General features: G+C 38.2%; 2 protein-coding genes across 3 annotated transcripts; both read left to right on the forward strand.

Annotated features, from left to right (window-relative positions):
• Positions 1 to 230: 230 nt before the first annotated feature.
• Positions 231 to 4,219, forward strand: eloca (elongin C paralog a). The gene is made up of 4 exons (XM_084747658.1): positions 231 to 365; positions 879 to 906; positions 1,174 to 1,317; positions 3,332 to 4,219. Exons 2-4 carry the CDS (start codon positions 903 to 905, stop codon positions 3,520 to 3,522), a joined length of 339 nt encoding a protein of 112 aa, XP_084603784.1. The 5' UTR covers positions 231 to 365; positions 879 to 902; the 3' UTR covers positions 3,523 to 4,219.
• Positions 4,220 to 5,567: 1,348 nt separating this feature from the next.
• ube2wb (ubiquitin conjugating enzyme E2 Wb) lies at positions 5,568 to 17,743 on the forward strand. Of its 2 annotated transcripts, none has more exons than XM_084747277.1 (6): positions 5,568 to 5,633; positions 7,607 to 7,698; positions 10,695 to 10,797; positions 14,005 to 14,160; positions 14,264 to 14,339; positions 15,403 to 17,743. In XM_084747277.1, exons 1-6 carry the CDS (start codon positions 5,619 to 5,621, stop codon positions 15,414 to 15,416), a joined length of 456 nt encoding a protein of 151 aa, XP_084603403.1. In that variant the 5' UTR covers positions 5,568 to 5,618; the 3' UTR covers positions 15,417 to 17,743. The 2 variants fall into 2 exon arrangements, with proteins under 2 accessions (XP_084603403.1, XP_084603404.1); XM_084747278.1 differs by lacking the exon at positions 5,568 to 5,633 and adding an exon at positions 5,745 to 5,795.
• Positions 17,744 to 18,092: the final 349 nt, after the last annotated feature.

An 18,092-nucleotide genomic window follows, 5' to 3' on the forward strand; every position in this document is an offset into this window, starting at 1 on the left:
AATGGATATTTCTTGTAAAATGTTGTACAATTAAAAGTGGTCAATAAAAAAGAAATAGCCTATGATTTGCACATAATTTTTCACGTTTTCACCACATATGCTTTTATAAACGCGTTTTGTCTCTTTGAAAAAATTAACAAAGACGTGGCCAAAAAAAAAAAATCAACTAGATTTTCATTTTCAGATGGATATTATTGAGCAGCATGTAATGCATGCAATGGGACCGTTTCTCTCTGAAAAAATGAAATTCTACGGAAGACATTTATCGCGGACGGGTGTTCCTTCAAACTAGTTCCGGGTATCAAAAGTCTGGTGGCTAACACTAGCTGAAAAACAGTCTCCACTCCACATTCTACTGCAGAGTGGTAAGAATAGTGTTGTGTTTAATTACATGCTGTTGTGTGTTGGTGTGTCTGCGACTAATTATCCGAAGTAAATTTTAAACCCTAAACAGTCGATTAAAGAAATTAAATTATCGTTCTTTTGACAAGCCGTTAGCTTGTTAGCCACTGCTAGGTGACGGTGACTACTGCGAACTCGCTTAAAAACATTTTGGACAGAGAAAGACATGGCCACTAATCCACTTTTAAACTGGATTAGCACTTACAGATGTAGTGATTCCGTTGTATTTTAACGTTTATGTTGACGCCACATTTCTGGTTGCTAGCTTATGTGTTTCATCTGGCTAGACGTCAATATCACACGGTGTTCTTTACAAATTCACACAAAAAAATAAGGCCTAGTTAACGGAAACCTTGACGTTAGAGTGATTGTTTTACACTACGGAACAGTATTAAAACTAGTGTCAGGTCTAGGCCACTTTATATTGTGTGTTCGATCGGCTGACTTAAATAAAATGTCTTTATTTTCCTTTACAGGGTTAACAGAAATATCGGAACAGGATGGGTGAGTAATTAACTCCTCGGGATATTTTATTCTGTTCCTTCGCAGGAATTCATGAAGTTATTTGCCAATTCATAACAAGTGTTTTAACGTCACTGTGAGTGTGCCTGCCGACCCGCAGATGTGTCATTTGTTGACGTTTCTCTCGAATAGAAAAACCGGGCCATTCTCCAAAGTCAGTTGCGTTATCACAGTTGTTTAAATGTGTGTGTGGTACTTGAGCATTTGTCTTACACCTGTTTGAGGCTGTCAGTTTGTGTTGCTTCACAGATGGTGAAGAGAGAACTTACGGTGGCTGTGAGGGGCCAGATGCCATGTATGTGAAGCTGATCTCTTCAGATGGCCATGAATTTATTGTGAAAAGAGAACACGCCCTGACATCTGGAACCATCAAAGCCATGTTAAGCGGGCCAGGTGAGGATACAGGCAAACAGTATTGCAACAGCTAAATTGTCTCTTAATGTAAACTTAATGGGCTATATAAGTATGTATTACTTGTAAAAAGTCTATATCAATCATTCCTTGCAACAACAAAAAAAAATCCTCAGCACACCCAGTGGAAGTCCAGGTTGAACTGAAATAATTTATGATACAATTTAAAGGGCATCCAGAAAGTGCATACCTCTGCCAAGGCCAACAGTCCAGTCGTCTATGATTATGCAAATCTACTTGTGCCACCACTATATATGTTTGGATAAATTTTCCAAAACTATGGTTGTGCCCATCTGAAATCTCATCATCTGAACTGGCCTATCATGCAAGGCTAACAAAAGTGAAAATTAGTTTGAGGATCCCCTCTACCAAGTTACATGAAAATCTGGCCAGAAGATTTTCTGTAATCCAACCAACAACAAAAACAGCAAAATGAAAATATAACCTCTTTAGTGGAGGTAACAATGTGACACCCTTTTTGGAGCTGTCAAAATAAGTGAGGAATTTGTTCATGGCATATCCCATCCAGACTGCTGGATTCTTGTCATTCTTTCTGACAAGTTAAAATGGTTTTCTGGAAGCAGATATACATAGAATGTGCACAAGGAGAAAAAAAAACACATCTGTATCAATAAGGCTGGATATGCCTGTAGAATTCAATATTTTCTTTTTTCCAAGTGGATTATTGTTAAAATTGAGACTTTCTATTTTATGGAATTGCTTATTTCAAATAAAAGTGCAAACTTTTACAGCATGGTGTAATTTGCAATTGATATTTCAGGGGAGAAGTAGCTTGCCAAATGTTGGTAATCACACAAGGTTTGTTCTTCCAAGAGTCTAATGAGAGACAGAGACAACAAACTAAGAATTGCAGTGGGAGGGAGTGTCAGAAGAGCATTATGCTTTTTGGTAATTAGTTCTGCTCAGATAGATATCTTTACTAAGCCAGGCCTATTCAACTGCTTTTTGGAAGGGCCAGATTTAGAAAAAGTTAAGTGCCATTTCCTATATAATCATTATGTTCACAAATACAGGAAACAACAACACACCTCTGTAATCCTAGGTTAGTAGTAGCTTGTTTTAATGAACACAATGTTGCATCTTTTTTCATTCAGTTAAAAATTTTATCAAAGTGTGTGCTTTCAAACATACAAAAACAATGAATGGTATAATTAGCCTAATAATAAAATTCTGATCTTCTAATAAAATGTAAATGCCCATGAACTAAATACAATGTTAGCAGGGTATTTAAATAAAATCAAAGTGATATACTTTTTTCACATTTATAAATTATCAAAGGGACATTTGAATAGGCCTGCTGTAGACAGAAAACTGAAGGCTCTTACAGCTGTGTGCCTGTATTGTTTCAGGCAGTACTGGCTGAAGACCCAGCAAACTGGTGTGGTGTACCCTAAAATTACTTTACTGGGCATTTAAAAGTAGCAAAAAAAATGTACTGGACTCCTGTCCAGTGTGCAGTCTGTAAATAATACTGACATGTCCACTTGGGACCAAATTAAAATCAGATCTGTTTCTTTGTTAATACTCAGACTGCCACGTCTCCCTTTATTAAAGATTTTGCCCATGAAGGTTTTACTTCAATAAAAAACATTCCTCTTATTCATTTGATCACCTGGTTGCTATTAAAATATATGGTTTCACAGCCTGCTGGGAGTGAGTGAAGTGGCTCAACCATATGCTCATCCTATTAACCGTAACAACATTACTGGCCTGCATCCTATTAAGAGTGTGTGTAAGGCTGTAGAGGACATTTGTGCATTGGTGATACTTTGTTTACTTACTTGGAATTTAAATAGGCAGCCAGCTGTAGTTTAAGATCATAGTTAAGGTATTAATGTGTATTTATTAAAGTTAATTCTGCATGTCCAGTTGGTGGCACTATCCCCCATCCATACAACTGTTTTGCTTGAACTCAGAATTGTGCCATAGTTAGTTATTTCTACTCCTGACACCTGCTGTAACCCTCCATCTGCAGGTCAGTTCGCTGAGAATGAAACCAACGAAGTGAACTTCAGGGAGATCCCGTCTCACGTCCTGTCCAAGGTCTGCATGTACTTCACCTATAAGGTCCGCTACACCAACAGCTCCACAGAAATACCCGAATTCCCCATTGCTCCGGAGATCGCACTGGAACTGCTCATGGCTGCAAACTTTTTGGATTGCTAAAGTTACGGAGATAATGTAGCAGCTTAAAACATTTTTAGATTTTTTTTTTCTTTTGAATATTTAAACTGTTTTGCCATTTACATCATATTTTTTTGCACCTGGCTTTCTGTCATAATTTTATTAGTAATAAAGGATTTCATTTTAATGTAATAAATAATAAATGGATATGGCAGGCTGCATCACTTGCCCCAGAATGTGACAAATGTGCCCCCGCCCCGTACATATTTCCTCACCTCTCCAGCTTAATAAAGACCTGTTTGGTGAGCACTTTGTTGCCAGTTACTACTTGTTCCGTATGCAGTACTTCTGACTTTATAATGTGTGTTTAGGTTTAGCTAAAGAAAAACATGACAAAATGTTTGAAAGACCACAATCAGCAGTTGGTAGAGATATTGCATCCCTCAAAATACGTAATTCAGCGTTGGACCTAAGTGATTGGACATAATGAGGAGGAGATCTGTCTCACCTGAATGGCATGTTAGGAAGGTTAAATGGATGCTTAAAAGAAAATGTGTTGAATTCTCTGTCAGAACAATAACAGCCAGAGAACAATCAAAATTCATGTGTTTTTTGTTATTTTTCTAAATTTAACTATGACAGGTTGATGTTGATGTTTCCTTTCTGTTCCTTATAGTAATGATAAATGTTGCTTTGAACGTGCATATGAGTCTTGAGGAATAAATCAGCATTTTTTCAATGTGGTTACATGTTTCTACATGATATACTATAAAGCTTATAGTGAATGTGGACAATTTTGACTATAGACCTTTTTCACAGCAGCCGTTTTGACATGAAAAAGAAAGGTGAATGGTGTCACCAATGATACTAAGGTTCTGCTGAATGTCATTGTGCTGCTGTTGTGAAAGGCTCTGCTGCAGTTAATGGAACAAAATCTTAATTAGCATCATTGGTGAAAAAAACAAAACATGTTTACACTCTTTCATATCAATATGACTCCAGTGAAAAAAGGTCTATTTTCTGCTCCTTATAGCGGCCATATCAGGTGGGAACTACTATCATATTACAGTTCAGACTGACTACAGATAGAACATTTAATGTTTTTTATTTTTTTCTGCAGAAATCTTAGAAAACTCGAGTTGAACAAAATGTTTTAAACTTTGCTAATGCAGATAAATGAATGTACATCCTGTGCATTGCATAAACAGCTTTCACTGGGAATGAATAGGGATGAGGTTTTAACATGTTATGCATTTATGCCTCTTATATTTTTTATATATATATATATATTTAAAAGGGAGGTGAAGAGTACAGAATAACCAAGATATTAATTTATCACACAAGTGTATCAGGGCCTTCTTAAATAAAATGTATAATAGTGTAATTACAGATGAATAACTGTTAAATGATATGGTTAAGTGGAGAACCAGTGTTTTTAATATTTCACCTTAAGTTAATTATTTTCCTGACAGTCATCATTTTAGTAACTACAAGACAAACATGAAAAACAGCATTACTTGTTAACTCTGGATTAAGGTTCTTACAGATATCCTATTATTATAGTTAAGCTAAAAACTGAAACTATGTGTAAAAACATTTTAGTTAACTGACATAAATACACCTAAACAATATTGTGTATTTACACAAAACTTAGTACTGCACTTAACTGAAAAGAAAAACAGGCAATGTTTTTAGTTTTAGTCTTTGTCAATTTGGTCATGACGGTGAGTCACTACTGTGAGTCAATTGCCTTCACATATTGTTGTAAACTAAAACCAAAACTGATAAAAAAAAAAAAACTAAAACTAAACTTTTTAAAATTAAACTGAAACATTTGGATGAGGGATGTGAGGCAGGTCATCTCTCCTTGAGCAGAGGTCATTGACCCTCCTCCTACCTCATGTCCTCTGTGACCTCAGCGGTATTTAACACGACATTTACTCTTAAATTCAATGAAATGCAGTTGTAAACGCTGTAAAGTAGTCTGTTAATGCCATAACATAAAAAAGGTGACCGGGTTCTTGTCTCTGACGCTGCACGACACTGGATTGTTTTCTTCTGTCAAAACAACTCCTCCTGTCACGTGACTGCCTGACGTACAGTCCTCCACTCTGCGCTGATGCAGGGGGGTTTCCATCATGGCGTCGATGCAGGTAAGAATACAATTGACAGCGATCGCATATTTAGAATTTACCTGACCTTCAGTCTGATCTTTTCCTCTAGTTTGTTAACCACAACACTTAGGGTCACGTATTTATTCGAAGTAGCGATGTCGTTAAAGTAAAAGCCACGAGATTTATCCTCATCTGTTCAGGGTAAGCGCTTGGTCTTTGCTAGCAATACAACTAGCCCATCATCATCAACAGCACCAAGTCGAGGCTAGCATAGAAACCAGCTTCCTGGATAGATATGTTCACGAGTGGCGGTGTATTTTATTCGAAGCAACACACGGATCATAATTCAAGGAATATCATTTTTTGCGTTTAAGTTAATTCCAGTGTTTTAAATTAGTGCTAGCTGCTATTTGGCTGCCGTTGATGTTAGCCAGCTAACGAGACAGTGCGCAGATTGAGTGGTTACAGTTTCCTCCTGAGCTGAACAGGTGTATCGCTTTCTCTTAACAGCTGTGTCGATTTTCCTTACCTAAAACCCATGACGCTAACTTTACGTATTCACCCATGATGAACTGGGTTTGTTGCTTGTGTCTAATATAAATCGTTTGGTTTATAGTCAAGGTAAGCTGGTCATATCAGTCAAGGTGAGGTTTTACTATAGCGTTACAAAACGTTAGCTAGGCTATATGTTATCAGCTATCATGAAATGATAAATCTAATCATCATTGATATTTTGCAGTGGTTTGGTTATGGATCTCTTGATATAATTCGGGGCCAGGCGTGCACTATATTCTTTATTTGCGTTATTTAAATAGTCTCCCCTATGTCTATTATTTGTGCTATTTATTTTCTTTCTTTATTTAACCTGGTTAATCCCGTAGAGATCAATGATCTCTTTGTCAAGGGAGACCTGACCCAGACAGGAGCACAAGGTTATGGACAACATCAGTAACCACAAGAAGACATATAAGATATTCATAAATACATTAATATATATTACTGTTTAAGCCTGGGCAATAAAACAACAGTGATATGTAATCTCAATAGACATTTGATCAATATAAATAATAAATTGTTTTGAAAATGTTCAATAGTTTCACCTAAATGTAAACTGTTGTATGTAAAAGCATATAACTAATATGTCCAGACTCATAAACAGCCCATAACATCCCTTGATAATTTAGCCAGTAAACCAATAATTTAGCAGGTGTGTTGTTCAGTTGAACTGTCAGCATATGACACAACAACAAAACAGTGTAGAGTGAGAAAATTAGTGCAAGACAACGAGGACATTTTTTGTTAAAAAAAAAAAAAAAGGACAGGGAAGCTCATCAGTATGGCACTTTTCTATTACCTGTGTGCCTTGATAAGTAAGGTGATTCAATTAATAAGAAAAGTGGTTAAATTAAACTTTTTTCTCTGGGTCTTTATTAAAAATAGGTCTGTCGTAATTATTCATATTGTCTGAATTTTTTCTGTTATATCTCACCAGCCCTATTACTATTTTATAAAGCTTCTCTGAGTGAATTGTTATACATTTGCACTGTGATTGCACAGAGACATGACTGTTGTAATCATCTGAGATCACCAGATTTAGTCTCTCTGTCTGCTCCAAGTGGAGGGACAGAGCTGGTAAAGAAAGCTTTTATGTGTTCTGCTCCCCTCACTCAGAATAACCTTCAAAAAGACTAAGAAAATTTGTCTCCCTTCCTGCCTGATTTTAAAGCTCTCATGAGTACAGTGTTGAATGAGTCAGTTGGAACTTGTCACTGTAGTAGGCATTTAATTATTTAAATGTTAATTTATATATTATATGTTTTATTGTGGTTATTATTCTTGTCTGTTGAGCTTTCCAATGCTGCTGTCTTGGCTAGATCTCCCTTGAAAAAGAGAGATTTATGGACTAAATGAAAAAGTAAAATGAAATTGTTAGTTGTACATTGTCATGATGCATAAATTTTAACATTTTTGAGTTTCGTAAAGCATAAATGAAAATGTTTTCTATCCAACAGAAAAGGCTACAAAAGGAATTATTAGCCCTGCAAAATGATCCACCCCCAGGAATGACTCTTAACGAAAAAAGTGTACAGAACACTATCACACAGTAAGTATTTTTTCTTTTTTATTTCATATGATTCATTTGTTTCAGCATGACAGCATTTTCTGACACAGTAAACACGAGGATGTGGCCACCTTACACCTACAGGAGTCGTTGAAGGAGGTTTGCATCTGTGAATAAACACAAATTCAGTGTGGCTTTGCAAAACGTCATGTTTTATCACCATGACAGGGCAGAGTGGTGATCATGGCTGGTTCCACACATGCATTAAAGGTAATTGTTGCAATAGAAGTGGTAGGAGGTATTAAGTCAAAGCTCCTGTAGTCTCAGCAGCAGCGATTGGTGAGGAGGAATCGGGGTCATTCCAGTGACTGGCAGCTCTGGCCCCTCAGTAGAGTGTCTCTAATGCACAGTGTCACTATTCATCCTAATAAAATATTTAACAGTTGGCATGCAGGAGTTGGGCTAGGTTAGCAAGGAACAGAGGCTGCTTGGCTGACCTTTCTGTCTGGTTGTCGTCTAGATGTTCCTTTAAATGTCTGTGAATACTGTAACCAAGTGAGTCAAATTGTGCCTGATAAGCAGTTGAGGACAAACTGAGTTGTGGTTGTGTAAATGGACTCGAGACAAATTTCTGGCAGTCATTCAAATGTCTTTGAAAGTTTACTATCTGGTTGGGCTCATCTGAATGTCTTCCAGCATCATTGCTTGGCACTATAGCCAGAGTAAAGCGGCAATACATGCTACAATGCTTGTGGTTATTTTAAGAAAACAATGGAAGATCCATTATGTTGGATAACAATCTCTTGGTCAGACTGGATGAATGTTTTGTTTTGCATGACTGACAGGCCTCCGAACCAGTTCAGCTGGCTTCCACTCTCACTGTACATCTCAGTTTGAGATGGTATGTATGGGCGTGTCAAATTGTCTTCACCTCTGATGTTGAAAGCAAAGCCAGACGGATATATCAGTATTTGCCTATCGAAGCTGTATAACTCAGTCAGTGTCTGTCAGTATTGGCATATATGTAATCAGATATGTGCTGATTAGAAAACTTTTACATAATGCAGATTGGGTGGATTCAAAGTTCAAAGTTGCACTGATTGGACAAAATTGAAAAAAATTGATTGTCACGCAGGTTGATCACAAACTTCCTGGAAGAACTGATGTCATTATCTGATTTTTTTTGTTGTTGTTGTTGTTACTCCATAATATTGTTATTGGCTCCAGAAATTCAGTGCAGGCCAGGCCGTAGTTGAAAGATGTTGTGAACCTGGGTTAGTTTTCTGTCATAATGGTAAACAGTAATTGAGAATTGCCTGTTTTATGACACTTGTCTTAGAGCAGTGAGGTACAAATATTCTGTTCCTGTTTGATGTTAAAGCTAACCTTATCCTTTTTTAAAAACAAACATGGGGAAAAAGCTCACCGTGGCGTGTGTGTGTGTGGCAGTGATAAGAAGTCCATGTGTTTTTAGTTATAGCTTTTGTTTGTATAGTACACTTTGTCTCTCGGTGCTGCTCATTAGACTATAATGTCTTTCACTTGACTGTGTGATAGTGCAGATGGCTTCGCTCGATGCTGTCAGCCATCGTAAACAAGCAAATTGCTGCTTTAAAGCGCTGCGGAGTCTCTCGTGTGCACAGTTTCTCCCCCCTTTCGCTAAATGGCTCGGTGTTATTTTTGTTGACTGGATCATATAATCACCAGGCTATGGGGAATTTGAGCAAGTTGAGCATAATGTCCTTGGAGTCCTTGGCTGTGCTCAGCGTGGGTTGCATCAGGTGTAACTCAGCATCATGTTCAGTGATACTGCCTCCCTCTAAGCTGTACTTCCTGAGGAAAAATGGAGCTCCTTTCGGACGCTCTGTGGGTGACGTTTTCAACTGGATTGACCTTGTATGTAGACCTAAATGATCATGTACCCGAGGCTAGATCTGAAAGACACAAGGCAATGAACCCGAACAACAGCCACAAGTCTCTTTGGTGTCCTGACTGCCCTGCTTGCCTGGAAGAAATTAGGCCAGAGATTGTGATGCTGTCATCAGTGCTCCTTTTTCCTCTCCTTGGAGGTTTCTACCCATACATGTTCTGCACTTTTATTTCAATATTTGGCTTTTTAACCAGTGAAGCAAGACCTAGCCCCTGGGTCATATTGAGAAGGTAGACTGCCCTTCATCCCAGAGACCTGAAATCAAGCCCCTGAGTGTCCAATCATCTCCTGTTCTTAGCAAGACATTGAATCCCTCTGTGCAGCTCAGTCAGCACAGTTCTGTAGCCAGGCTACAGGGGTGAAAATAGATTTTGTTCACTAGATCAATAGAGTATCACATTATTACTAAACCACTGTCATAACCCAGCTGAATATTGAATGTCGCTGGAATGAGTCAGACTAAAAGCTTTTGATTACACACTTACTGCAGCACTGGCAGCTTGCAGTTTGTATGATTCTTTTTTAATGATAATGAAATGTGATCCATGCAAGTCACTCTGTACATGCTTCCAACTGATGCACACTGCAGAATGAAGGGCTCCACGGATGTCTGTACTAAATTTCACAGCTGTCCATTGAGTAGTTCATGAGATATGTCAGACAGACAGACATTGCCATCCCTGGAGCCACTGCTAGTAAGGCTAAAAAAACAAACAAACAAACAATCCTTTACTGTGTAACACCATGTCACCCCAAAGCACAGTGAAGGTTTGTTGTTAAAGGAAGTGTTAACATGATACCATCACCTGACAAGAGGAATGTAATAATTCTCCTGTTGCTTTCTAAATTACCTCAAAAATATTTTGCAACATATCATTCTTGGAAGTTGTCACAAGGTGTAGAAATAAACAACAAAATTGAAAAATCACATGAACCATTTCTCAATCGGTCCTCTCAAACTGCTGGATGCTTTCGTTAATTAAATTTCACATTGACAACTGAGTGTACCCAAAACAGCTTTTTAAATAAAGTTAAACTGCTTGGCTTGTGTTTTGGTTGTTGGGAGGACCTGTTTTGGACACATTCTAATATTGTGCCTTTCTTTCAGGTGGATTGTAGACATGGAGGGAGCACCTGGCACACTGTATGAAGGAGAGAAATTCCAGCTGCTTTTCAAATTTAGTAGTCGATATCCCTTTGATTCACCTCAGGTAAGCAGCCATCTGTGTGTGTGTGTGTGTGTGTGTGTGTGTGTGTGTGTGTGTGTGTGTGTGTGTGTGTGTGTGTGTGTGTGTGTGTGTGTGTGTGTGTGTGTGTGTGTGTGTGTGTGTGTGTTTGTTTGTTTGTTTGTTTGTTTGTTTGTTTGTTTGTGGCTAAATGTGAGGTGCTTTGTCTTGCTTTCAGCTTGAAAAGTGCCATGAAGTGTAGTCCATTGACCTTGTTGTCTTGAGGACCTAGAAAGTCCTGTCTGCTTTGCTGGCTGTCCTGACTAAATTTCCAATATCCATTTTCTCTGATATAGTTTGATCAAAGAATGGAATTCTTCACTATGGAACTGATTTCCAAAGCAAATCATATAATGCCACAGTTTGCATCCATGTGTCTGTATCCACTGTCTGGATGCCTGCAATAATCACATGAAACACATTGCCTCCGCAGTTGTTCGTGGAATGAATCTCGGCTTGGAGACACTGGAATCACTGACAGAGACATCAGTACAGGGCTCTGACTGAAGCCACGTTTGAGGGGATTAGTTTAACTCAACAATCTTGTTTCACTCATCAGGAGCCTGGCCACCTAAAAATAGAGAATGAGTCGGTGTAGAGAAAATTAGATAAACTTAGCCACTTAGCGTCCGTCCTCTCCGATAGGAAAGACTCTGTTAGAGTCCTCATGGGGCCCCTGAAAGGACTCCAGTGTTGACTGCTGCAGTGCATTATTGGTTGTGTGGGCAGCTTCAGTGGTAAATCTATATTGCACACATGTAGTTGTGACAGTATTGTATGTGTGCATAGTCAATGCTGTTATTGTTATGAGAAGAAACGAAGGCATACTTAAACTCAGTTGTTAACAATTGCATGAACAGCTTGTAGCTTCAGTTTCTGTGGAGTCCTGTCACAGACTGTGTTCAGAATCACATACTAACACACTGCCTGCTACATACTCAATCAGTTTGTACTGCATACTGCCTGGTAAATGACTCATTAAGTATGCCAATATCAGCAGACTGTTCCCATTCACATGACTATCACAACATTATCCATCTCAGCAGCAAATACTGAAAAATGTTTATACAAATGTAAATCAGTATTACACTGAAGCTGATTAAATAAAGAGGGAAAAATGTAAAAGTTGCTTGTGGGTTATGTGCGATTTAAAAAGGATGAGATAATTAAGGTTAAATAACTATGAAGATCATTGGCATTCTTTACTGAGAATCAGAAGAGGAGGCTACTGAAGTGACCGTTCACTTTAAAGATATTCAGACTGATAAAAATGGATCCAGGCCACAGAGCAGGTCAGATAATGCAGATCATATTAATTGCAGTTTAGTTTCTAAATCTTGTCCTAAACAAGGATATTACACGCACCAAACACATACAAACAAAGGAATAATACTATAATATTGCCTATAATCACATAAATTTCACGCCTGGTTAATGTTATGCTATAAACTGCAAACTCATTTTTGACTACAATCTCCATTATTCAGTTACCAGAAACAGTGAAGTTCCACAAAGACTGTTTGATGCAGATGACAGCAGCTGTACTGTAGGCGTACTGTATATAAACCAGGCAATACAATAGGTTTTTGGTGGACAGTCACCTAATGGCATGTTATCTTACAAAGTTTATCTAAAGCAGCGCTTAAATATAAGAAAGATAAAGACGATACAGCAGATGGAGATGTTGCTGCCTTCACTGTCATACAGATGACTACGGGGGAAGAGGGCTCTGTGAGAGGACTGACTGGCTGGCTTCTCCTGCAGGTGCTTGTGGAGCTTCTCAACTCCAAAAACACTGGAGCGCATTTTCAAATATTTTTCTTTTTTATAAAACTACCAGTAAGAGTCTATAGACTTTCCTTCCTAAAAATGATCAGAGGTGAATATAGTAATCGCGTGTGAGAATTGTACACAACACAACAATGTGGTGCTGTCACCTTCTGCCTCCTGGGACGCGTCTGCAGAGACGCAATACGTTGTGGGGCGGTTGAGTATGTGCAGTGAATTCACGGGGCATCATGAAGTATTCTTGCTAACAGACTATACATCCAGGCATTTTCTCACATACGGCATACCCACATTTGTTTGCAGCTTTCTGACAATGTCATGTTTGTGGTTTCACTTTTTAATATAGTATTTTCGGGCTGTGTTTTATGTAGTTTTCCCTGTTTCTGTATTTACTATATCCTTGGCTATTGGTTGTGTAAGGTAGATGGTGATTGTGGGGTGATGTATGTGGCAATCAGAGTCACATGCAGCAACCTGAATTGGTTGCAAAACTGCCATTTTGCCTATATGAATTAGGTCACATTGATTTTATTCTGGCTATACTTGGTAATTACAGTTCCAAAATAAAAGGGACCCAAAGGCTGTAAAATAGTCTTGAGAAAACAACATGTAGATTACCCACAGTACTCGTCTGCTGTAACTTTGAGTGTATCAGACATCTCAGTAAATATTTAAACTTTGTGTCAGGGATGAGTCCTCCTCAGTTGTCTTGATGTTATGAGTACAGTGCCAGCTTCACTTTCTGCTCCTATCTGTGACACTCATCCTGTCATCCCCCTCCAGCCCCACTGATGTGGAGTCTGCACTCTCCTGTGAGGCCCTATCTGGTGCCAGACTGCCTCAACCCATTGTTACCCTTCATTACCCTCTTTACCCACTCTGACTCCCCCCTTCTCTCTACTTTAAGCGCCTCACTCTCAAGTTCCTCTCCTCTCATCACACTCTTTGTATCTTCCTGTTTAGCTCGGACTCTTGCAACCCTTTACCAACTAATATCCCCTGTTCCTTTTTATAGAACGCAACTCCTTTTTTAAATAAAACATGTCTCCTCTCTAACTCTCCCATTCCCTCTTCCCCTCTCTCACCCCATCCCGGCCCCGCTGTCCTAATCCCAGAGCCTCATGTCGCTGTACAGTGCTAAGCCTGAGCTTATGCAGCAAGTCTCATTATTTTCTGTCATTAATGAAAAAATCTCAACTTTTTCCAGACTCTGCCAAATTGTATCACTGACCACCAAAATTCTGTCAATTCAGTAGAAAAATATAGAAACGATTTTTAATAAGGATGCAGCATTTGGCCTCTTATGTCATTTTTTGGTATCAAATCCTCATCACCTTTCTAAACTTATTATTTATGATATATTTATTGAATTATCCTAATTTGTTTTTCTTTGTTTTACTGCAGGTAATGTTCACAGGAGAGAATATACCTGTCCACCCTCATGTGTATAGTAATGGTCACATCTGTCTATCTATTCTAACGGAAGATTGGTCGCCAGCCCTCTCAGTGCAATCAGTTTGTCTTAGCATTATCAGCATGTTGTCCAGCTGCAAAGAAAAGGTAGGGATTCTGTAATGACGTGTCCTATTGGGGACGAATGCAGTGATTCGTGTGAATTGTACGCTGGTTAAATGTTAAATCTGAATGTTCTCTTTCTTTGCAGAGACGACCGCCTGATAACTCCTTTTATGTAAGAACGTGTAACAAAAATCCAAAGAAGACAAAATGGTGGTATCATGGTGAGTCTTTTAAACTTTAAAGGTAACTTTGGTTCTTTGGTTCTACCTGGACCCTATTTCCACATGGTTTTGTGTCCAAGTCACTAATGGGGACAACAGTTGGTCTGGTACTGAGAGAAAATGCTGCAGCCAGCGGAAGTAAAACTAAGCTACAATGTAATCTCTTTTCACAAAACTGTAATTTTAACATAATTATCTATTATTGTTTCTGTCGAGTTTGAATGAAGACGACTATTAAGTCATTAAGTAAGTCATTAAGTACATTTCAAAGAGTCTGGCAAGTTCTGCGAGAGCGATGAAAAAGCTGTTTCTGGTCAAACAAAACATGTGTTAGGGTTTTTTTCACATTAGGGACCTGGGCCTGGATCAGAGAACACTGGACCCCAAAGTCCAGTTTATTTGATTAGTGTGAACTACGGTTGGGCGATGGGATGAATATATCGCCTAACGATGATGGGCTGAATCCTTCACTGGCTATTTATTTATTTTTTTGTCCAATTTTGGGGGCAGTATATGTCATTGTATTTTGCTAATGTGTGAGCGACGGCTGCTGCTTCTCAACATGCTCTCATCCAGCGGCACAGTACACACCCACTCAGCTGGACCATTAGTACACTGAGCTGGGTGAAGAGTGATTTTTATAAATCACCAATTGCCGAAGGATGGGCAGACGATGGATAGTTGGAAACTTTTAACATATTGCCCAGCCTCGTGTGACCTCTGCGCACTGTTCTCGGGCACGGTTCATTAATCTGTACTCGGGTCCACTGAAGAAGTTGGTCTCCCGTACAGGCCACGTGCACACAAATACTGTCTGCATCAGGTGTGAAAGCTAACCTCGGCAAAACAAGGCAGTGCAGGCAATATAAACAATATAAACAAATGTTGCTGCAGTGCTCTCCCTCAATACTGGACCAGTTTCAAAAATTGTCATCTCAATTAGTCACTTGGACACGAAAACACGGGAAAAGCAAGTTTTTTCTTTTTTGTTTGAGTAGATGAAAACAATAGCTTGTCATTCTAATGGTGATGTCATTTGAATAATTGTTGTTTTCCTTCACAGATGATACATGCTAATGTACAAACTTTGTAATAATCGTAGAAGAAAGAAGTCCTACTGACCTACGTAAAGCACTTTTTAATCATTCAGTCTTTGAACTCTGACCTTTGACTGGAACAATGGACGCCATGCGCTGGAGGCTCTTGACTGCATTTCCCCCGAGGACAGTTGGATGCATGTTTTAGTCGGCTGTAACATAGAGAATGAAAATAACGGAACGTTTAGATGCACCCAAGACGGATCGGTTTCTGGCAAAAAGGTAGTGATGCAGCGAGCAGGCAAGCAAGCAAGGTGGATTTGTAGTGAGATGATTATAATTCCTGTTTTAAGATTATTATTGTTACTTTTTTGTTAGTGTATGGGTGCATTTTAAGGTCCTTGTGTTGTGCAATAATAACTGATGGATGCATGCTTGGGCCTACAAAGAGAAATCCAAATCTAATTGTTTTCTGGAAGGGATCTGACCATCATAACCCCAAGAAAATGCTTCATCCATTTGTTTGTTTTGTTTTTTTAATTATATGCACTGTGAAAGTATCTAGTTTAAAAAGGCACAATTAGTACGCTTTTCCCAACTTGCAGTTGGACTGTAAGAAGTCCTCCACGTATCTATCAGGTTGAAGGGTTTAAGTTTGCGACACTGTATCATGAGTAGACGGTTTTTTCCTCTTCATCTTCCAACTCGAGACCTGGCTGCAGTTCTTCCTAGTGTTGGACAGAATGTCGGTACAGATGGGAATCAAACAGATCTCTTAGTCAGCTGATGACCTCTCGGTGTACGTCTCCTCGTAAAGTTGGGCTGAACTCGTGTAGTGTTCGCTTGTCCAGCCTCGAAGATGTGCAGCGGCCTCTCTTCCATTTAAAGAATGTCTGTAAGAGAACATTGTCGCATGATCCATTTTTATTTGTACGATACTATTTTTTAAAGGATTTTATTTCATGCTTTAATCTTCTAAAAATGTTTGATTTTAAATTGTCTTGAGTTCTTTTTTGTACCTTTTTTTTTCAGCTAGCTGATGCTTTGAAAAGGGGGGTTGTTTTGATGGGTCAGTATGTTTTTTGATCTTTTTTTTTCTTCTTTTTTTGTATTTGTTATTTAATTTAAATCTTTGTTCTCCTGAACGGTAATGAATGACGAAAAGGAGATTCTTTATAGAAGTCGTTAACAGAGACGAGGCTTTTGTGATTCCCCCTGGTCAGAGTTTTGGCTCAGGTACTTTTTTCAATAAAGAGATCACCTCTAAAAAGATACCTATCAGATATTTTGAATTTAACTATATTTTCACCAAAAGAGACTGTTATGTTGTAAACTTATAACATGTCTGAAACTATTGTATATAAGTCTTTAAATCGTTGGATGACGTGAAAGAAATTAGCAGAGGATGCATTTACTTTATTGCCGAATGATAATAATAGGAGTGCTTTATTTCATTGGAACTTAGCCTGCATCTTTTGCTAATTAGGATGTGTACAGACAGCAACAAACACTACTGTTGGTTAAAAAAAAAATACATAAAAAGTTTAGTAGTTTTACAGTGGGGGTGCATGCAATTTTAAACCCTACTTTTTCTTATTGGCATCAGACATTGTGACAACTTTTAGTCTTTCCATAACTTAGGTTAATGGTTTATGGGATGGATATTACAAACCTCACCTCAAGAGGATCATTATTTCAGACTGTAATCACTCCATTCCTAATGAAATGTTTATCACCATCCAGTCAGAGATACTTGAATTTTCCATCTTGGGTTTGTTTGTATTGCATTTGCTTTTTTTTTTCCAGGGTCTAGCTGAGTTTTCTTGAATAAACTTGAGTGAATGTGATGATACTCTATACTGTAGAGGAGATTACCACAGCACACCGCTATCTCAAAAACTATATTGATAACTTAAAGACATCTATTTAACCAATGATTTTTTTTATTATTATTATTAGCTTCATTGTAACGGTCTTGTCTGCTGTCACCATGCTGTAAGAAAAAGACAATAGGACTGAGATGATTGTGTAAATGCAGTCAGGACAGCATTCATGTGGGGACAAGAAGCCTTCACCCAGTGGGCAGTGGATCAGAAGAGATTTGAAAATACTTGCGAGTGAATATGTTACAAGGGTTTGGATGTGACATGTTTTTTTTTTCTTTTCTTTTCTTCCTAGTTTTTTTTTTTTTCCTTTTTCAATGTGGTTTGAACTCTTAGCTTGCAGGTTGTTGTGAGTGATCAACACTAATGAGGGTGTGTTATTTATATTTGAATTTTTTTGTTCTGGGATGTGCAAGCTCCATGTAATAGGTGCCTGTTCATTTTCATAATCAATAATAAAAAGCAAAGATTCACTTTTATTCAACCTTGGTTCGCACAGTGTTTGAATATATAATACTCATGTGTCTTTTTCTGCACCCTCTGAAAGCCTTTTATGGATTTCATGCCAACATAAATTAAAACTAAATAGTTCCACTTCAAAGGAGTGTAAGTGGGAATAAGGATGATGACTGCCAAATTCAGAAAGGGAATTATATTGTGTTTGCCAAAAGTGTCCAAAAATGTTTGAGGACATGTAAGTTTCATTGAGGATGTCAAGAAACATATTGACTCTCAGAAACTGCTGACAACAGCGTTTAGTAGTCAAATGATCAAATCTATTAAGCAATGTTTGCACTGTAACACAAAAACTTCTCGTTTTTAATATGTGATGC

This window comes from Lutjanus erythropterus, chromosome 21, assembly GCF_056507025.1.
Source record: "Lutjanus erythropterus isolate fLutEry1 chromosome 21, fLutEry1.hap2, whole genome shotgun sequence".
NCBI classification, from domain to species: domain Eukaryota; kingdom Metazoa; phylum Chordata; class Actinopteri; order Lutjaniformes; family Lutjanidae; genus Lutjanus; species Lutjanus erythropterus.